This window comes from Astatotilapia calliptera, chromosome 14 (genome assembly GCF_900246225.1).
Source record: "Astatotilapia calliptera chromosome 14, fAstCal1.2, whole genome shotgun sequence".
Taxonomy (NCBI): Eukaryota; Metazoa; Chordata; class Actinopteri; order Cichliformes; family Cichlidae; genus Astatotilapia; species Astatotilapia calliptera.
Window position 1 is genome coordinate 4,844,060 of NC_039315.1, and position 21,854 is coordinate 4,865,913.

The 21,854-nt window shown below is 44.3% G+C and overlaps 3 protein-coding genes across 5 annotated transcripts; all 3 read right to left on the reverse strand.

The window, feature by feature from the left end:
• Positions 1 to 2,614: 2,614 nt before the first annotated feature.
• LOC113036127 (gastrula zinc finger protein XlCGF26.1-like) lies at positions 2,615 to 9,166 on the reverse strand. 2 transcript variants are annotated; one of them, XM_026192219.1, is made up of 8 exons: positions 8,820 to 9,166; positions 8,006 to 8,104; positions 7,723 to 7,924; positions 7,387 to 7,457; positions 7,065 to 7,187; positions 6,373 to 6,652; positions 5,155 to 5,900; positions 2,615 to 4,156 (listed from the first exon to the last, which is right to left on the reverse strand). In XM_026192219.1, the coding sequence occupies exons 1-8, from the start codon at positions 9,015 to 9,017 to the stop codon at positions 3,890 to 3,892; spliced, it is 1,986 nt and encodes a 661-aa protein (XP_026048004.1). In that variant the 5' UTR covers positions 9,018 to 9,166; the 3' UTR covers positions 2,615 to 3,889. The 2 variants fall into 2 exon arrangements, with proteins under 2 accessions (XP_026048004.1, XP_026048005.1); XM_026192220.1 differs by lacking the exon at positions 8,820 to 9,166 and adding an exon at positions 8,295 to 8,813.
• Positions 9,167 to 9,642: 476 nt separating this feature from the next.
• On the reverse strand, positions 9,643 to 14,671 carry LOC113036126 (zinc finger protein 708-like). Of its 2 annotated transcripts, none has more exons than XM_026192217.1 (4): positions 14,445 to 14,671; positions 13,379 to 13,886; positions 12,458 to 12,532; positions 9,643 to 11,394 (listed from the first exon to the last, which is right to left on the reverse strand). In XM_026192217.1, exons 1-4 carry the CDS (start codon positions 14,571 to 14,573, stop codon positions 9,920 to 9,922), a joined length of 2,187 nt encoding a protein of 728 aa, XP_026048002.1. In that variant the 5' UTR covers positions 14,574 to 14,671; the 3' UTR covers positions 9,643 to 9,919. The 2 variants fall into 2 exon arrangements, with proteins under 2 accessions (XP_026048002.1, XP_026048003.1); XM_026192218.1 differs by lacking the exon at positions 14,445 to 14,671 and adding an exon at positions 14,015 to 14,343.
• Positions 14,672 to 14,928: 257 nt separating this feature from the next.
• On the reverse strand, positions 14,929 to 21,194 carry LOC113036125 (zinc finger protein 708-like). Its single transcript, XM_026192214.1, has 4 exons — positions 20,561 to 21,194; positions 19,218 to 19,582; positions 18,988 to 19,057; positions 14,929 to 18,876 (listed from the first exon to the last, which is right to left on the reverse strand). Exons 1-4 carry the CDS (start codon positions 20,955 to 20,957, stop codon positions 17,282 to 17,284), a joined length of 2,427 nt encoding a protein of 808 aa, XP_026047999.1. The 5' UTR covers positions 20,958 to 21,194; the 3' UTR covers positions 14,929 to 17,281.
• Between the last annotated feature and the right edge of the window lie 660 nt (positions 21,195 to 21,854).

Genomic DNA, 21,854 nt, shown 5'->3' on the forward strand with positions numbered 1-21,854 from the left:
GCTTCCTTTAGGGCAGGGGTGGGCAACTCCAGGCCTCGAGGGTCTGGTGTCCCTGCAGGTTTTAGGAATTTTTGAACCAACACAGCTGATTTAAATGGCTAAATTAGCTCCTCAACATGTCCTGAAGTTCTCCAGAGGCCCGATAACGAACTAATCATGTGATTCAGGTGTGTTGACCCAAGGTGAGATCTAAAACCTGCAGGACACCGGCCCTCGAGGCCTGGAATTGCCCACCCCTGCTTTAGGGGTTGTCACAGTGGATTATCTATGAACCTCCTCTGAGGTCTTCCTCTTTTCCTCCTGCGATGCAGCTCCATCTTCAACATCCTTTTGTCCCATAAATCTCCAACCTTCCTCTGCACATGTCAAAACCATTTCAGCCTCACCTCTCTAACCTTGTCTCCAGCCTCTCAGCCTGAGCTGTCCCTCTGATGTACTCATTTCTAATCCCGTCCTGTTCACTCCCAATAAAACATTAGCATTTTCATCTGCAGCTCGACCTCCTGTGTTTTTGTCTCCAAATCACACATCATAGCAGGTCTCATTACCATCATCTCCTTCACTTTTGCTGCTATCCTTCTGTCACAAATCACCCCTGACACTCGTCTCCACCCACTTGATCACCTGTCTTGTGCATTGCTCATTGCTTTGTTGGTTGACTCCAGGTATTTAAACTCCTTTAACTTTCTACACTATCTGTGCTCCTTGCATCTCCAACTTCTTCTCAGTCACACATGTATTCTGTCCTGCTTCTACAGACTTTCATTTCTCCTCCCTTCAGAGCATACCTCCACCTCCCCAAACTCTCTTCCACCTGCTCCCTACTCTCACTAAAATGTGATCTGCAAACATCATAGTCAGGACTTTTCTAAGATTAAAAATCAATCAATCAATCAATCAAGTCCAAATTATCTCTTTGAACTTTCAGGCAAAACAGTGTGGAGTTCTTTCTGCAAACCTAAGACTCATTTATACTAAGTACAAACATACACTTTTAAATTAGTGAAAACTGTTTCACTAAATTTGATTATTGTTTTAAAAGAACCCCTAAAATCCACATTGTAACATATAAAATGTATATCATGTAATAACATGTATTATATAAGGTGTATATTATAATATAAATATTTGTTCCTGAGGTGTATTGACAGACTGTACAAAAAGAGAATATTAACAAATGATCAAAAATCAATATTTTAAAAACTGTGAAACTGGGAGGTGTGATTTCTCCCATGTGAAAAATATTCAGCCTTCTTTAAATCAGCGTATAAACATTACTGAATAAAATATTTTCCTAAACCTGAAGGCGTTCAAAAAAAAAGAAGAAGAACCCAAACATGAGAAGCAAAACAAACAGACTCTCCTTATCTCCTCTTTGGTAGGAAGCCAGCTGTAACAAGTTGTTTCTCTGCCAATCCCCCACACTTCCTCCCACGATACCCTGGACTGTAATCTGGAAGGGATTACAGCCAGTCTGACCTACTGTACAGCCCTGTGGCTGCTCAGGCAGTCGGTGCAGCACGGAGCTCATAGCCAGCTGCTAAATGTGCACACTGACGTCATTTACATGGATTTAAAAGGAGGTACCAATGAAACAATGAAAAGCAGCCACCAGGGAACAACACTGGTCTTTCTCAGTAAATTCACAGAAAGAGCAGTTTTTAACAAGCAGTCACGACAGGCTGAATGTTCTTGTCTGTGAAAAACCCCAAAGAAACCCTGATGATGTAGCTAATGAAGCCCGCTTTCTGCTTTCCCAGAGGGTTAAACAGTTCAAATGTGTTGTGTAGTCTTTGTTTGCAATTAAACCTAAAAGCTAGAGATGAAATGCTGGAAACGTAAGGAAGAATTAAACAGAAAGACACCTCTTCACTCATTTAGGAAAATAACTGAAAATAAAGTTCCCCTCAAAAAGGCGAAAGAGAACTGAAAAGGAACTTTGGACCTACTCTGCAACACTGAGGAGAAATGAGTGCCATCCAAGGAGCTCCATAGATTTATCTGGACTATAATATTAGTTTGTAGCGCCACCTCTTGGCAAAGAGGTGAACATAACAACAACAAAGCCAAACATCTTGAGGATGGTGCAGTTTGCAGCTTTCTTCTAAGTCTCATTGCTCTGTGACGTCCTGCCAGGATAGACAGTAAAAAATAAAATTAAATCTATTCATGAACAGATTAGATGACAGCACAGTTATAGTAAGGCCCAGCAGAGCAACGTGAACATCGGCTTAAATTACTAAATATTGTAATTATTTGTGGGATACCACATCAGCTACACACAAATCTATTCATGAACAGTTAAACTGGATCAGTGGGGGATTATTAATTAATATGACTTAAGACTAAGAGAAACAGTTTTGAATTGATCTCAGATCTGTTTTGGTTTAAGAAACATTTCTTCTGAAAATTATTATATATAATTATTTTCTTTGCATTTCCGCACTTGACTTGAAAGTATTCTTGTTCAAAGGCAACAGAAACTTTAAATTGAATACCTCTTTCAGTAAGGATGTGAAGGCGACGCATGTGTTCCTGTAAAACTGTTTTTTCTGATCAAAAACAAACATATTTCAAGCTCTTTAATCATTAAGAAAGACAAAAAGGAAGCATGTTTACATTTCACTGTTTTATGAATTGAACTCAGTTACAAGGTTGAGTGAATATCATCTCCACAAGAGAAGTTACAAATAAAGTATTTTCACAAAATAATACTTTCAGTCTGTTATGTTCTCAGCACACCGGTTCTTTGTATGCATACAAGGCATTTACGTAGTAACGGTCATCATGTGAGATGATGTTAAAAGAGAAAAAGACAGAAAAGCACTCTTTGAGTTGCACCGTTATAAATATCAGCCGCACAACGAGATCAGACGTCCCATTTTTACACATTATACAGCCCAGATGAGGAATATAATGTAACAGCTGCCCACAGATTACCGCTATACCGAGCACAGAATTTTTTCTAACAGGCCACAGAGTCAAACTGAATGCCTTTAGGCTTTCCATGTATATGTGCGGAAGGACGGGAAGACCTCAAACAGAGCCACAGCGCCAAATATCAATGACTTGCGATCCTATTTCGACAGAACTGTAACTGTGGAAAGTAAAACCGTTCATGCTACCTCTGAAAGCACGAGCACGTGTTGCTCATGCATAGTGAAACTTGCTTGCTTTCACACGTGTGAAAAGGAGCTGTGGTGGTGCTGCACGTGATGCAATGTAAACACAGCCCATCCTCATCGCGAGCACTATCGGTGAGTTGGTACAAATTCACTCACGTTTCAATACAAAATGTGTTCGCTAGGTAAGAAAAGCCAAACTTCAGTCTCCCTGGCAAAGAGCTTTAAATGTTACACTGAGCTGAAGCATCTGGCCCGTCCATCTGCGAGTGAGTCACGATAACAAGAAATCATTACCAAAGGGCAAAATGCTGCAAAATGCTGCAAAATGCCTCGTCTTTAATAAGGATCAGCTGTTTCTGTGGCTCGTTAATACCAACTGTGGTGGTAAAAATCTGCTTTTGGCTTTTCAGTTACATCACGCTGACAAAAGGCAAGAAGCTGAAGATCATTTTGACCCAGGCTTTTCTTAGTTCAGTGATAAATGCACTCACATCAGGAGCTAAAACTCTCTCTGTCCGTTCAGTTTTAACGTTGGAAATGCAATTTGTCAGCTATTCTCACAGACAGATGCTGTAACACTCTTCACATTGTTTTTCCACCATTACAAATTCCACGCCGTATCTACCTGCATCACTTTCTTGGCAGTGACAGAAGAAATCTGGGAAAGCCAGCTTTACAATCACCAAAATCGCTTTCAGTGTTAACTCGGTCCCAGCTAACCTGACTGCAGCTTACAGGAGCTGACATCGCCTCACAGATTAGCTTCAGACATAGAAGCACTTGTGGTCTTTCAGGTTCCTCAGGTAGGAGAAACTCTTGCCGCACTTGTCGCACATGAACTGCTTCTCCCCGGTGTGAATCTGCTGGTGCGCCTTCAGGCTGTTGCCCTGGTTGAAGCTCCGCCCACACGTGTCACAGCTGAACGGCTTCTCCCCCGTGTGGATGCGCTGGTGTCGGTTCAAGTTGCCGGTGTTGCTAAAGCATTTCCCGCAGGTGTCGCAGCTGAAAGGTTTCTCTCCTGTGTGGACCACCTTTGGCAGAGAACATTGAAACAACATGTTTAAATCTTTACTAAATTACCCACAAGGTTCTTTCCACTGCAGCAGACGTGTTCAGCTACAGCTGCTGCAGAAGGTGGAACTGCAACACATCTACACAAAGTGTACTCATAAACATACACATGAAGTTAATCTCAGACCAGGTTGGTATTGCTTAATTCTAACAATCATCTGTCACTTTACGGGGTTACTCAGGGTGTAGCATTTCAATCTGGGCCTCTAACCACACCTTGATTACTGGACCACAAAGCAAAGAGTTATTTTTTATCTCCATCATAACTAATGAATAATGAGCTTCATTATTCTGATGCAGCTGCAGTTCACCCTCGGCTCAAGTATGGGACAAACCATAATCCCAATTATACTTATAACTACTGCAATCTCAATTATTTAACAGCAAATGCACATTTAATGAACTCTGAAAAGCAAAGGGAGAAGGGAAAAATAAGGTTGGCGCGGGTGAAGTTGTCTGGTGGGGACTTAGACCCAGAAGAGTGGTTGTTTTCATCCACAGAACCCATCTCGCAAGGGGCAACCACTGGTCCCTGCCAGCCTGAGATACCACACAATAACGGAAGCAGCAAACCTGCACCTCAGGAGACTGGCACGTTAGCTACGACGAGTCATGGAAAGCCGTTAGTTAACTAGTGCCTTGGATCTGCTGTGCCGAAATCAGACCATATCAGAGATGTTTAAAAGCAGCTGTTAATGATAGCTCTGCTTGGAGAGCAGATTTTTTTTGCAAAAATTAATGCAAAAAAGTAATCACTATATCCTGATCACAGAGTTTTTATAACAGCTGGAAGCCAAAATCATCAAGCACTACTCTCTATCTGAACACTCTTTGCAGCTTAAAGGGCTGGAGTCTGGGTTTCAGACACGCTGACAGATTGCTAAGGTGTCCGTCCTAATGTTGAGGACTTATTTGCATGAATGAGTTTCACCTTGTGCAACAAGCAGCAAAAACCCACCTGATGGGACTTAAGGCTGCTTTGCTGTGTAAACATGCGACCGCAGATGTCGCAGGAGAACGGCTTCTCCCCGCTGTGCGTTTTCAGGTGAATCTTCAGGTAACTGGACGACTTGAAACTCTTGCCGCAGAGCCCGCAGCTGTGAGGCCGGTCCACCGTGTGATGCTGCTGGTGCGAGCGCAGTTCGGTGATGGAGCTGAGCCGCTGGCCGCAGAGCACGCAGGTGCACGGAATAGTTGCCGCGTGCGTCTGGAGGTGTTTGCGCAGCGAGTCGACGCAGGCCACCGTGGTGCCGCACGCGACGCAGGCGAGCGACTTCTCGTCCACGTGAGAGGTCTTCTGGTGCATCTTCAGCGCGCTCTTCTGGATGAAGCGCTTGCCGCAGGTGTCGCAGCTGAAGGGGCGCTCGCCGGTGTGAATCCGCTGGTGGCCTTTCAGAGTGTCGGCCTGGTTGAAGCTTTTGCCGCAAGTCTCGCACCTGAACGGCTTTTCGCCCGTGTGTATGCGCAGGTGGCGCTGCAGGTTTCCTTGTATTGTGAAACGTTTGTTGCAGTACTGGCAGTTATAGGCACGCTCCCCAGTGTGGACCATCTGGTGCATCTTCAGGCCGTGCGCCCGGTAAAAGCTCTTACCGCACTGCTCGCAGCGATATGGCCGCACGTCAGCGTGGAGACGCTGATGGTTTCTCAGGAGCTGCTTCAGGGTGAAACCTTTCCCACAAACATCACAGGTGTGTGGCCTCTCACCTGTATGCAGAAAAGCAAAAACACGCTCACCAACAAACAACGATGAGTAAATTCTGATGTAATTTAAGCAGATTAACCGAATAAGTCTCATTATTCTCATCAGTGTAAAGAAACAATTTTCCAAAAACAGTCACGTGCTTTACATGAGGCATGACCAAACATTTCTGGGAGTCCACAAAAATCAACAGACTGATTTAAATTAGCTGTCTAGCCTAGCAACTCCAGTTAAATGTCGGCTGTCTTGTTGTCTCCCTAAGATTTTCTTGATTTTGTAAACTAGCCAATATTAGTTTAACTTAACTTTACCAATACATAATTTCACCAAGAAATAAGAGTGTGTTAGTGATGGACGTCAGTCAGCTTGTGGATTCTTCCTGCTCCAAGTTCATCAACAAAGCTGCCTTCACGGTGTGCACGGGTACATCGTACAGACTGTGCCTGCTTTAGTATGAAGGATAAAGCTGGAGCTCACCTGTGTGCAGTAACATGTGAGCACTGAGGCTTCGCTGGAACGCAAAGCCTCGGCCACACTGAGAACACTGGAAGGGCTTTTCCGCGCTCGCCCCGTGGACGGCCTGGTGGGCTTTGAGCTGCAGCAGCTTGGTGAAGGTTTTCCGGCAGTGTTTGCAGCTCAGAGGCTGCTCCTTCTGACTCTCCTTCTTTGCTTGAGCTTGGTGGGACTTTCCCTTTGCAACACGCTTGGATCTGGTGGTGTATCCTGGGTCAGCATCATCTGGATCGTCTGGTTCCGCCTGCCAGAGAAGAAAAGGGATGATTAAATGTTTATTCGTTTAAACGTTGTTGATTGTCAGGTTTAGCTCATCAAATGTTACCTTAGCTCATTTAATTTTATGGGCGATGAATATTGCAGTGAATAAACTAATTGTTTCCAGTGCTTGAAAGGTTTCTGGGTATCATAAATTCTTATTTAAATAAAAGGGTGTTAGTATAAGTGAAGAAATATGCCAAAAAACCCAACTCTGTCTAAAATGTTCATCAGCTGACATTAAATTGGACTTATCTCTTAATACAGTACAACAAAATAAAAACTTGTATCTAAAAGCATATATAAAAGTTATTTTTAAAAGCACATGCAATGAAATAATATAGCTGCAAGGTGAAAAAAGAAACAAGTTAATATAAAAACATATTAATGAAGCCAACCTGGTAGTCAGGGTCGTCCTCATCCTGCCAAAACTCATCTCTGTACTGACCAGAGTCAGACGACGTCCGGTCGGCTGAGCACTCAAACCCTTCTTCTTTTATTATAACAGGCTGGATGCTGTCCTGACCAGAAGAAAGGATGAGGACAAATTTAGGTTGGCAGGATCCCTCCACACAGGATGTTCAGCTCTGCTTTATTTTTAAGTTGGTCAGATTTTCTGACTAATCTATGCAATTTGGAAACAGTGAATAAACATGTTCAAGTGATGCGAAGATGAGAAACAGAAATGGGAAGAAGAGGCGGGACAACGCAAGACTTTACATCATATGTTCTGCCTTTCCACAGATGAATTATGGGCGATCTCTTCACTCCGGCGTCCCTGCTAACCACACCTACACAGAACAAAAGACAAACATCAGAACCGGTTTGTGGTCACCTCTGCTTCGTGAAATACAACAGGGACAGAGTGGAGACGGCAAGAGAAATGACATCAGGGGGAAAAGGTTAAAAATATTTTCCTTTCAGTCATGAAATTTGAGTTTTAAAACAACACCACAGCTGATTTTGACTTGATGCAGTTTGATTTAAAATATTTTTCTCTAAAAACTTGTGGAATACAAAAGCTAACTAATGTGTTTAAAAGGAAGAACTCCTCACTTCTGCGACTCTTCCTCCCTGAGCGTTGCTCAAGCTGAACAACCTCAACGTCCACCCTCCCCTCCTTTTGCCCGCTGCCTCCCTCCGTCAGCTCCTCCACGTCCTTCTGACGTCCGCTGCCCTCGAGCGCCAGCTTCAACGCCGTCTCCGCGACCTCCAGTCTCCTCTTCAGGTCCTCGATCTCTGCCACACCCTGCGTCACCTACAAAACAAGGACTACTTTAGGATTTCTTGCTGGACTGTTAGTGGGTGGATGAATTAATAAAGCACAAAGGTCGTGTACTTCTAGCCGCAGCGCAGAGGAACATTCATGGAAGAGCTGGCAGATCTTCTCCACAGCTTCTTGAGCCAGAGACGACATGAAGACGCTCAACTGGATCACCTGATGGGAAGAACACAGGCCACTGTCAAATAATGAACCTGATTTAAACTCATTCTGGAAGGTATATTAAATATTCCAAGTTGAAAGATAATCAGAAAATCTGAGACAGCGTTGTTCAGTAATGTAATGAAGTGAAGAGGACATTGCACTTTGTCACGCTGCAAGATGGTAAAACTTTTCCTGTCCTGACCTGAAAAAGCAGGTCTAACACTGATGTGATATATTGATCAGCCAATCAGATCCCGGGATCACAAGTATACAAGGAAAACCCCAAAACCGCACAACAGGGTAACACTATGTGGCAGTCATTATGATCACAGAAGAGTGTGTTATTGATCAGATATCAGCTGATAGATCGATCCTGCGCTCTGTGGAAACCTGTAGCTGAGGCGCTTCTAGACATACACTAGATAGATAAGCCCGGGCCTGCTGCCCAACCCAAAATGGCGCCCAGAGGTGGATTCTCCCAGACTTCGTGCACCAGCCCCTCATATTTACGCGAAGTTTAGCCTAAACACATGCTCCATACAGCAGGACAGCGCGGCACCCTGCTGCCATTTCGCAGCTAACCGGAGCTAACTGCTAGCTCTTCTATTTCTATGCTCGGCCGGTTGTCTGGACGACAGTTGGAGGAAGCGTCGGCTCGGGAGAAACCGTGACCAATGCGGGGACCAGAACCGGCCCGGATACCTGACGACCGTAAACCACCTTGTACCTTATCCTGTACCTTATCCTCCGGGGACCCGTGCGTGTCTTCGGCCACACACGATGTCTCTTGTGGACGCGGAGGATCCGAGGCGCCGATAACTTTGTTCATCTCTGACACCGCCGCGTTCACCATTATCTCCAAAATGGCGCAAACCTGCGGCTCCAGGTCCGCCATGCTGACTTGATTGTGATGTTTATTTCGCATCTACAAATGCGTCATAAAACTTCTGCGCTGCCGCACTGTTGTTGTTATGGTGAAAAAAAACTCATGCCGATCATTCACAACACGAAGCCAAGTACTGTTTCCTAGTTCATACTTTTCAGAATAAAATCACACGTTTCTAATTTGTCTTTTCAGTTTAAATGCTAATGACTGTATATCATTTATCTTATATTGTCAGCTTTAACTGCATTAACTTGCAAGAAACGTGCCACACTAATTTTGTTTGTTTGAATTGTGTTATTTGGATAAAAAAAAAAAGTAACAAAAATGTATCCATCCTATTTGTTCAATATACCGTATACCATGTTTGATTCTATTGCGAAAAGCCCTAACGGAAACGGTATAGCATCGAGTTTACGTTGAACCTCCCTCCAGTGGTCAAAGTGAGTAACTACAACACTTACAATTCCACGATCAGCAGAGACGTTAAAACGTTAAAATTACCCTTTAACAGTCAGAGTATTCACAGTCTGAAGTTAACAGAGTTGTAAACATTTATATAATTCCATGTTATCAAGCTATATTAAGCAAACACGGGTAAGAGGCGGTGGTATGTGCTTCTGATCACACTGTTTTTAATTTCAAAATTTAAAAAAAAAGTCAATTGAGAGATTTTTGTTGTCTTGACCATTTTATTCAATACTGTAGGAAAACAGACTTTAAACCAGGTGAAAATATAAATATATAATGTATAAATACAAAATTTTCATATTTTAAATCGTGCTGAGAGATCACTAAAAGACTGCCAACTATATCACAATCACTGGAAGGCAAAATGGAAGAAAATACAAATCTGAATAATGGCCCAGCCTTGAGCAACGCTCCCAGAATGCATCACTCATCTGGCTCTGTGGACAATGACTGGTTTGCTCGAGTCGACGCCATCAGGACGCTGTGAGTGCGTCCCCCAAAATTTTCTGGAATTTCTCGCTGCAGTTGTGTTTCTTCAGGAGCCTTGAGTCTGAGAATCCAAGTCCACAGCTGCTGCAGGAGTACGGTCTTTCCCCCGTGTGGGTCTGCATGTGAAACTTGACGTGCCCGAGCTGCCTGAACCTCACGCCGCAGACCTCGCACTCATACGGCTTCTCTCCGGTGTGGATCAGCTGATGTCTCTGGTAGTTCGTGTACATGCGGAAGGCCTTGCCGCATTGCTCGCATTTGCGCGGCTTTTCTCCAGAGTGCTGCAGCTTATGGATCTTGAGCGCCTGACGGATGATGAACCTCTTCCCGCACACGTCACACCCGAAGGGCTTCTCTCCCGAGTGGACCCGCTGGTGGTAGTCATAGGTGGCTTTGTAGAAGAAAGACTTCCCGCACGGGTCGCAGCGGTACTGCATGTGACCCGTGTGAATGAGCTCGTGTTTCTTCAGGGAACACGCAGTGTCGAAGCCCTTGTGACAGGTGCCGCAGCTGAACGGCGTCACGTCCACTATCGTCCTGTCCTGCCGGTAGATTACTCTGCGCCTGCCCTGCTCCCGCTCCCGTCTCCTCATGACCTGCCCGTGCTTCTCGTCATGAGTTACGCTCTGGTGTCTCCTCAGGTGGCAGTTGTACAGAAACGTCTTCCCACACAGGTCGCACATGTACGGCTTTGAAGCGCCGTGAAGGAGCATGTGTGCTTTCAGCTTGTTGGCCTGAATGAAACCCTTCCCGCACACCTTACATTTGAACGGCCTCTCGCCCGTGTGGATGTGCATGTGTCTCTTCAGGTTCTGAGGCAGGGTGAAGCCAGCACCGCACGTCTCACAGGTAAACATCTTCCCTCTGTGGACCGCCTGGTGCGTCCTGAGCGATCGTCTCTTTATAAAAACCTTGCCGCACACCGTGCATTTGTACGGGTGCTCTCCAGTGTGGATGCTTCTGTGACACTGAAGGGTGAAGGCGTATTTGAAGCTCTCTCCACACTCGGAGCATTTGTGCGGCTTCTCAGCCGTGTGCACGAGCTGGTGGGACTTTAGGCTGTATTTGGTCTTGAAGCCCTTCCCGCAGGTGGAGCAGGCGAACGGCCTTTCATCCGTGTGCACCACCTGATGCGTCTTCAGCCCCATTTTTGTTTTGAACTTCTTCTGGCAGAGCTCGCACTCGTAGCTGGCATACTTCTTCTCTTCGTGTCGCAGCAGGTGGTACTCAAAAGTCGCTGCGTTCCTGAACTTTCTCGGGCACTGGTCGCAGGTAAAAGGCCGCTGCTCTTTGTGGATGTTCATGTGCTTCATCAGGTGGAAGAGTCGGTTAAAAGTCTTGTTACAGATGTCACACACAAACACTCTGCCTTTCTTCAAAACCTCTGCTTCCAGACGCTTTTGGCTCTCGGTGTATTCGGGCTCCGCTGAGTCCGCGCAGGTACAATCTGCTGTGGCGTCTAAACAAAAGGAAAGATCGAAGTTCACACATATGATGCAGGAGAAGAAGCTCATTTATCATCACTTCTTACTGTGAAATCATCACGGCCAAACATTCGTGATTGATTTGTTAGCTAATGAGCAGACTCTGTATAATCCTCCTGTCTGACGGCAATATGTCTGTGAAGGTTCTCAGTCATCCAGGTCATCGTAGTCTAAGGAGCTTGGAAAGAAAAGCGTCTGGACTTCTTTAAGTTGCTTGAAGACGTTTCACCTCTCATCCGAGAAGCTTCTTCAGTTCTAGGGTCAAATGGTGGAGACGCTTTTCTTTCCAAGCTCCTTAGGCCTCCCGTCTGACTTTAATAATGAGAATAATTTACAAAGTTACCTTCATTTTCTGACCACCTGAAGCTCATAAACGAGGACTTCACTAAAGTCTTTACAGATGTCACAGAGCGGGAAACCCAAGTTTTCCCATTAAGACTAAGTTTTAGCAGCTTGCACACTGGCTTTACTTTTAAGACCCAAAGGCTAATTTAATGCTGTCTAAGGTTAGGATGCCCAGCCCCACAGCATTACAAGTCATCCATCCAGCCATCTAACCATCTTCTACCACCTATCTGGGTGGTAGATAAGCCCAACGATATCCTGTCAGTATCTCCTGACATCATGCACATGCTCCTTTGCTCAGGAGTTGATGTTCCAGGTGCCACAAGGTGATTTTGGAAGCCAGGGATCAGAGAGCCATAACCTCCACCTCCACCCAATCCACAAATCACCAGACCCTACAACCCTTCCTGTCGGCCCCATGGGCTAAAACCAGACCCCTCTACCCCACAAAGGCTCGTGGGTAGGACCACAGTAAACAGGTCCCATGCAGGGTACGCTGGACCTTTTTATACTCAGCACAGGGGATGTCTGAAGATCTGATCTGAACTGCTCTTAGTGTGAACACTCACCCACGACCAATTTGTCATGTTTCTGGTTATTTTCTAATTTAAAATCTGAAATCACACATTATCGGAGTCTTTGTTCGTTTGTTTTACTGAAAATAATTTCTATATTAACCATTTAAGTTCTCACCCGGTCCATTGCCTGGTAAAGAAACTGCTTCCATCAGCTCCTCCATCGCCTCTCCACCTTCTGAACCTGAAGAATCTATACAGAATGAAAACAAAGACAGATTAACCATGGCTGAAATCAGCTGCAGGTTGAAAATTTGTTTTCCTTTCAAACTGAATTTGTGCAGGAAGCCCGTCTAGCTGGCAGCTGACGAGAGTTGTAAGATTTTCAGGGCTCGTATTTACACCTTGAACCAGGATTTGACACAACAGGCGGCTCAATGTATCTCATCAACAAATGTATCCACCGATCAGCTTTCAGAATGTCAACTGTGAAACAAACTGTCTATTAGCAGGCAATTTCTTTCTTGCTTCACTACCATGTTTTCAAAATAAAATAACAAGGCTTTTCTTGGTGCAGTGGAAAGCAGGAAGTCTGCGGCAATGGTGCAGGACTCCACAGTGCAAGCATTTCACAGGGATTTGTGACTAAAATAGATGTGTGTATACTGGGAAAAGCATTCAGGACCACTTAAAGCTGTGATGAGACAGTGAAGCCTTTTATTGAAAGGACAGCAGCAGCACTTGTTACTGTAATCAACATCAATAAGACTACTTTATCAACGCACCTGTTCAGCAAGTTAAAGGCAAAGCTCCAATCCACCACTGGTCTGTGTCACACAGTGACAAAGCTACAAAATAACAAACAAATATAAAAAATAAAAGCTATCTGATTGGAGATAATGTCCCAACTTACTTTGCTAGGATATTTAAATTTGGGAGATTTTTTATGACCCTTGCTGCAGGCTGAAAACCGCTCTGTGTTTCTAGGAGAGACACCTGCAGCATGCAGGGTGAGTCTGAAGAGCAATATGGGATGTACCACTGAAAAAAAAGAAATAACCCATATTTTCATCATCTGGGACCTTTCATGGAAACTTACCAGCATCGTGTCCACCATCCACTTCAGCAGCAGGAGATGATGTGGAGACGCTCTGCACAGCAGCATCAGATGTCTGGTTGACTCTTTGCACTCGTGCAGCAGCAGCAGGAGGTGGTGGTCCTGTGAAACCCTGCACCCCTGGAGGAGCTGCAGAAGCAGGAGGACATATATGACCGACTCTTTGAATTCCAGCAGGAGCTGGTGAAGAACCACTGCCTCCCTCTGCTACTTTATCTGTCCTTATGTTTAACTTCCCCAGTGGCTTCAGGGTAAAGACCTGCCCGCTCTGCTTAAACAGGACTGGGCAGCCATTCAGGACGTTCTCTCTCCACACTCTGGCATTTTCAAAGCTTTCAGTCACGGTCTTTAGCTCACTCTCCAGCTGTCCCACTTTGGCCTTCAGAGTCCTGTTTTCAGCGAGCAGCAGCAAAGACACCTGGGAGAAAACGGTGCTGATCTTTCTTGTTGCCTCACATGCTAACATCTCCAGAGTGCTGTCAAAATCCAGCTGTGAGGATTAAAACAGAGGAAACAAAGTTTATTTAGGAACTAAACCAAAGCACATGTTATCAGTGTAAACACAACATCAGTAGAGCTTGTATGAAGCGTTATGATAAAAACCATAATCACAATTACTTCACTACTTATCCCTGACTGCGTGATAAGTAAATCTTGAAAGAAAAGCGAGAATTATCGCAGCACATCACTGTTTAATCACTACAATCTTGTTTTAAAAACTGCCGGAAGTTAAAGCTAACTGCGCAGCCCTGGAAATATTTGAACAAAGTAAACGCAAAGATTTAAACCTAGTACTATAATCCGGCTCCTGTAATCTTACGATAACATTCACTTTATTTAAAAAAACAAAACAAAACAAAACAAAAACAACTTTGAGGGCTTTTTTTTTAGCTAGCTTCAGCTTGACGAACGTCCGCCATCTTTGTTTTGCTTGGCGTCGTTGCCCTTCGTGATTTTACTCCATCCGTCCACTCTCACCCGAGCACAGCGTCTCTGGCGTTTTTAGCGTATCTGGTGTGCGTTGATAATAAACTAACCGCTGACTTACCTTACGGTTCATAGTCTGTTCCTCTGCGTCATTTTCTACTTTGGAATTTCCAATAACATCGACAGCGACCCGGATAACAGTCTCCATGATACACTTTGTTTCTGAATAAAACACCAAGTTTTCTGACATTTTCCCTCTGAGGATAAAAACTGTTCGCTACAAGCGCAGAGAACTTGCCTCTGTGTTAGCCCCATTCATTCAGGAAATGGAAGTAGTGCAACTGTAGAAATTTCAAAATAAAACTCATACAAAGCGCTTTGACTGCAAATGTTATTTAATTGCAATTTCGAGCAAGAAAAATAGACATATCTCAGAGAACTGAAATATAAAGTTATTAGAAAGTCACTTTACACTTCGACTTCTATTTTAAAAATGATTACACCTTTCACTGGGATTTTTGGGAATTCACAAAACATAAATTACTACTTTAAGAATTCTTAAAAAAAAAAAAAAAAAAAAAAAAAAAATCAATTAAAATGCCCAAATTTTCACTTAAATTTCAACTGGCAAACTCCCACATTACCTTCAGAACATTTGAAGATGTAATCTACCTTAATATCTCAAATTTTAGGTTTCATACAAGTAACTTTCATGTTTCACCAGATTTTTAAACAGCTGAGGTTAAAGAAACAAAATAATAATACAAAACATAAATGCCACAACAATACTGCTAACCTCTACTGATAAAAAAGCTGATATCGTATTGACAGCTATTAAATCACGCTTAATCATTCCCTTAACTCTAACATCTAAAGGGTGAGAGGTGCCAGTGTTATAGCTGTTTTTCACACCCACTTTCCCCACATCATAAGGACGAATGCACAGATCAGTATCAGCTGATATCAGCAAACACAAGGACAATTATCTACATCAGTGTCTGTCTTACATTATATTAGGCTGGCATAAACCTTTAGTCAAGTTATTTGTTGATGCCCAGATTAGTTAACATTAGTTGGTTTTAACATAGTTGCTGGTCCAGGATTTCACCAAAACTTTAATACCTCTTCAATCACAGGTAACCCTACCAGCTCTCCCAGTACATTTTATTAAGTTATTTCTGTGTCACACTGGAGCCGTTTTCATACATGCACTGCAGCTTGCAACTGATTTCCTAGTTGATTAAACTCGAGAATAGAAGACAACTAGTCAACTAATCTGATGGATGAATATAAACATTAATCTTACAAATGTTGTATTTGTATTAAAGAGCCATTTGAACCAATTAACAAATTATTTAAATGCCACTGAAATGTGTGACACCGTACACCGTGTAAAACTCTGCTCAGTTTTTTTGCAGACTTGCTGCATAAGGATAAGTCAAAAGTTCCTTAACAAAAATTAGTGGGAGGATTTTGCAAAGCCAGAGGTCCAAAGAGCCAATCAACAGCTGTACACCAGCAGCCACATGTGTTTACTCATTACTGTAGCAAATATGTAGTTTAGCATACTTGTGAGTTATATCTACAGTTACTGTTTGCATTTTGAATCAACTCAGAGCTGTCTGGTAGCAGAAAACAGACTCTGGCTTGAACCCTTGAGCAAACACCGAGCTTGTAAAGCTTTTTGTAGCAATTTTTTTAAAACAGATTTGACAGGTGAGTCAATAAATGTACCTTCAAAATAAAAGCCCAGATTCATCCAGAGGTGGCTGTGAAACCTGTGAAACCATGCCTGTGCAGAATGTGCTTATGCATCGCCCCAGTGAAACAGAGTTTGATCTGACACAACATATAACCGTTCCTGTAGTACAAAGTCGTACAGCACTGTGCTGATTAGCGGGGCTGCCATCCATCTTTCAGTCATAGAGAGACATCGAGAGCTGAAATACAGTGCCGTGTGAGACCCAACAGCTAACTGGCATTAAATGAATAAAAGATAACGTTAGTTTAAATGATTAATATTGCCGGCACCATTTAGAAAGAGCGGCAACATTCAAATGTCTACTCTATTAACCAAGGACATGCCAAGATCAGTACCTCTTCTGGGTACTTTTTGTTATACCCATGTGCAAATTGTAACCAACCTCCAGGGGGCACTGTCTCACTATGCTTTCAGACGTGAGCTGCTCTTCTTCTAACTTTCGATATTTCACATTTTCCTCAAGAGGCTTTGCACTTTCAAGGCTGCCACTGCCTCATAATGATTTGCCTGGTTTAGTCGCTGCATCGGCTCATGGTACAAATTCACACTACACAAAAGTACGACCCCAGCTGATCCCTCTTTAACACAGTACTCAGATGTTTCAGACATGAAGTCATAACAGCTGTTTTTTTTAACATTTTGTTAACTGTTCTAGTTGATGTTCGACAGTTTTAACCAAGAATTTACAGAGAGGGCGCTGTTAAAAACCACCAAGGTCACCGCAGAGTTATTTAGCAGTAGGATTAGGGTTAAGCTGCACAAGCATACAGATGTTACAAACTTCAACCCTACCGCTAACCAAAAGCAACGACCAGGTGGTTGAAGAAGAGGTTAACTGATGGAGGTGCTTGATGCAGTCTGTGCAGTATAGAGTCCACATGATGTGTGATGGGGTGCATGTGAGAGAAGAGCAGACAATTGTCCAGTGAATTCACAGCGAGTGAATGGAGGTCAGGCGTCCGGTCTGCTTCACTAAACTGCGAGTTTCTAGAAAAGCGAGGCAAATAATTTCCTGCTCAGTGCTGCAGTTAAACTACAGATGACGCCCCGCCTGATTCTCTGGACTTCATGTATGAAAACAGCTTTGTTCAGCTGAGCAAAATTGTAAGCAAAAAGGCACCGGGCCATGGGTAACTAATGCCTCCATTTCATTTATTAGTCCTACTTGCTATCAGGTGATAGCAGCCCCACGTCACCTACGACCCGTCACAGCTGTGCTTCTTGAGCTGCCGTGAATCAGAGAAGCCTCGGCCACACTGCTGGCAGGAGTAGAGCTTCTGCCCTGTGTGGATTTGCAGGTGGGACTTGAGCTGATTGGACTGGTGGAACTTCCTCTGACAGTACACGCACTCGAACGGCTTCTCCCCCGTGTGGATCCGCATGTGTCTGTAGAAGTTCCCGTCCGTTCTGAAGGCCTTGCCGCACTGGTCACATTTGTACGGCTTCTCACCCGTGTGAATGCGCTCGTGCTGCTTCAGACTCGCGGCGTGGAAAAACCGCTTCCCGCACACGTCGCAAACGAACGGCTTCTCGCCCGTGTGGCTCCGCTGATGATAGCTGAAAGAGTATTTGTTGTGGAAGGACTTCCCACAGATGCCGCAGTTGAACTCCTTGTGCTCGCTGTGGCCTTTTTCATGAAGTTTGAGCGAGCACGCGGCGCTGAAACCTTTCAGGCATATTTTGCAGCTGTACGGTTTAACCAGCGACTTGTTCTGCCGTCGAGTCTGGAAGAAATTCTGCGTGCCGTCCGACTGCTCGCTCCTGTCGGCGTGCACGTACCTCTGGTGTATCTGCAGCCTGCAGTTGAAGAGGAAGGTCTTCCCACACAGATCGCACATGAACGGCTTTCTGGCGCCGTGGATGAGCATGTGGGACTTGAGCTTGTTGTTGTCTGAGAAGCTCTTGCCGCACTCCTGGCAGCTGAATGGCTTCTCTCCTGTGTGGATACGAAGATGCCTTTTCAGGTTGTTATTCAAGCTGAACCTCGCTCCACATATGTGACAGGTGAAGGGCTTCTCTCCCGTGTGGACCACACTGTGTCTTTTCAGAGCCGTGCCGGTCCTGTACGACCTGTTGCACACGGAGCACACGAAGGGACTGTCGCCTGTGTGCTTCCTCTTATGCACAGTCAGCGAGTGGGCATATTTGAAGGTCTCCTCACACATTGTGCATTTATACTTTTTGGTGTTTGTGTGAACCATCTGGTGGAAGCGAAGCGTGTCTTTGCTCTTGAACTCCTTCCCGCATGTCACGCAGCTGAAGGGCCTTTCTTCCGAGTGCACGGCCATGTGACACTTGAGCTGAACCGACGTCTTGCAGGTCTTGTCGCAGAGCTGGCACTTCAGCAGCTGCTTCCATTTCTCGTGGCGTAACAGGTGGTTTTCCAGAGACTGCTTGATTCTGAACGTTTTCCCGCACTGATCGCAGGAGAATGGCTTCGGAGGCTTCGACCGCTGGTGACGCTTGAGATGGTTCTGAAGCGACTCCTCTTTCCTGTACGATCGTTTACACTGAGGGCACGGGAAGGGCAGCGGGGCTTTAGTTGCCTCGTGGCGCAAAACGTGATTTTCCAGAGACGCCTTCTCTAGGAAACTCCTGCCACACTGATCGCAAGGAAAAGGCTTCTTGTGGACCTTCATGTGTTTCTTCAGTTCGCCTTTCCAGTGAAAACCGAGGTCGCAGTGCTCACAGAAGAACCGCCTCGCTGTCTGCGAATCCGTCTTTCTCAGTCGTCTGCCAGGCTCTTCAGCTGACTTGCTTTGTTTCTCCTCGCTGCCGTTGTCAACGGAAACTGGAAATTAAGGCGCAAATGTATAGATTGTTATTATCCATTTCCACCCACACAACCCCCTCCTAAATCTCAAATCAACATGTTAGTCACATCTGAAAGCAACACCGGTACCTGTTTCACTATTAGCAGGTGCTCTTCTCGTTCGTCTTGTCCTCCCAGAAGCTCCTCCTTCCAAAGACTTCTGTGACACAACAGAATAAATCTGAGTTTGCATGAAAAGACTTTCTAAGCATCTCAACTAAAACATCCTAACACGCTGAATCTGTGAATGCAGCTGACAAGAATTAGGATCTACTGTTTTCCAAATGGAGACATGAATGTGTCAAACAGAAACATCTGACCTTCTCCTGTGTCGAGTCGAGACCGCTGACAGTACTGGAGTCGGGACTGGGGACATTTTGAGGTGTAGAGCCCGGCGAGGCCGCTGGTTTGAGCACGATTGCTGCAGCTCCCGTCGTTTCTGAGACGGCCGATGACTGCGCTACGATTTGGCTGGCACCAACCAACAGCACCGTGGGAGCGGAGCTGACTCTGCCCACGAGCACCATGGGGGCGACCGCAGGTTTGGGGACGGTCACCGATGCAGCCGTGGAGGTGGGGACGACTTCAGCAGCTCCTGCAGAAATGGGCAGCGGGTCTGGATTTGATTCTTCTGCAGCTGATTCTGGGGCGTCTGGACTGGTGGACACTGACAGCACAGGACCTCCTGCATTTAAAGACAAAGTTACACATTGTTATTTAATGAACTCACTTGACTACTTGGCTTCTTCTTCTATGAAATATATGATAATCGACATTATGTTTAACATGTTTATCATCATCCCAAAAACTAATTTATTTGTAATTTAGTTGAACTCGAGCTGAGATGACTTGCTAAAGAGGTTCGATCTAGAAGAAGGTTACAATAAGGTTTCCACATCAGGAACAGCTGCCCTTGTAGATGAGCTTTAAAATAAATGTTTACCTACATGATTAACTGGTGTCCCCTCCAAAATTCCCTTTTTCCAACCACATGTTGAGTTCAAAGGGAAGAGACATGGTTTTAAATTCATTAACAGCATAAATAAACAGGCAGAATTATAATCCTGAGATAAATAAACACAAAAAGGAGACAGAATAAAGCCTCGCTACTAAAACTGTGTCTGAGTGGATCAGATGTACAAGTGATTCACTTTTAGAAACCGAATCACTTGGCTTATTGTAAATTGCCATTTTACTGCATATTGCACAATTAATCAGCACACCAATTAAAAAAGGACTCTGCCTCGAGGCCCAGTTTGAAGCTCGTGTGCTAAACTAACAGCATGTGGGGTTAAAACTTTAATCATATGTACACATTTTCAGCTATATCAACTTTTGTAGCAGGAAATTAACTAGACATTAATTCTTTTCTTTCTTTTTTGCCATAATCTTAACCCTATATTTGACAACAGCAAAATAAAACTGGAAATTATGTTTCTGGTGTGCCACCCCAATATTTTTAGTGGCCCCCATCTGGAAAAACGAAACATGAAAAAGAAAATGAGAATGCGTAGCGTGTGTATAGTCATATATCTGGCCCTTGATGTGATCTGAACTTCCCGGGTGAATTTGAGAAAATACCCCCCAACTCAAAGATGATCCTTCAGAAATCAATCTCGATCAGAATGATTGATCGATTAGTTGATATGTGACTGCTTCTCACCCATCACTGAGCCGTCTTGCAGCAGGACGTGAGTCGGGCCCTCGCTGATGGTCTTCAGCTCCTTCTCCAGCTGCTTCATGTCTCTGCCCAGCTGCCCCACTCTGGCCTCCAGCTCCTGCTCGAGCTGCCCGGCTTTCCTCTGGAGCACGTCCTCCAGCTGCTCCACTTTGGCCCGCAGAGCCTCGTTCTCCTCGAATAGCTCCGAGGAGAACTCCGTAAACACTTTGTGGATCTGCACCACCAAAGACTTCTCTATCTCTTGGATCTCACCCATCCTCGCCTTTTCCCACTCAGTGTTTGGCGCCTCTTTCGCCAACACATCCCTGAAGACAGACAGAGTCGCCTGGATGGCCACTTCCACAATCGACGCCACTTCGCTGCCGAATCTCGGCTCCATGTTTGTTCACATGAACTCTCCGCCTGCTGTGTCCGAAACTCCGCAGCGCATTTTGAGCCCCAGTGAGGGGTTAAACCGGGTCCAGCTGGACTCAAAACACAAAACTCCTTCTTCCGTATCAACCGTCCCGTCCTTTCGTTCCCTGTGCACCTTTGAAAACCTTCCGTGTTGCATTTCCGCCTCCGGGGCCACACACGCTTAGAAAATAAAAGCCCCTTCTATCTACTTCTCGTTTATTCAACTAAGATTCTAACTTAAAATAACTAAAATAAAAAGTAGCAGCTTTTTTTAATTAAAAGTTTCAGTGAATTTCCGAGATAATGCTTTTATTAATTCATAATATTCAAGTGAATGTTTTACACTTTTGTGCATAAAAGCCCCAAACACATTCAAATTGAGTGAATGAACTAACATAATTAATCTTTAAAATTTTAAAATAATAACTGTGGGGTTTTTTTCGGAACGGTAAAGACCCGAATTCTTAAGTGTATAAAGCATAATCTGTAGTTTCTGATGCCAAAATACGTCTTTTATTTGTATTAGGCTAGTACTCATATTTGTGCATTTTAGGATCTCTCCAAACACATTCAGATATAAAATCATTGTCGAATCACTTACCTCATTTACATATCTTAAAATGATATTTCCTTTTTTAATTCATAAAAAGCACTTTGAAGGCTTAAATTCTGACCACGTCATATTTCCCCACTTTTCCCTTTTCTGCATCAATCTTAGATTTAAAGTGAACTGTACTCATTGATCACTGTGCAGAGAAACAATAAGAAAACCACATTTGGGTCTGTTAACAGTTAAACTTGTTGTTGATGTAAATTTCAAAGGGACACTTACATGTAGTCACTGAAATATGCTGAAGTTGAACCTGAACATCAGAATGTG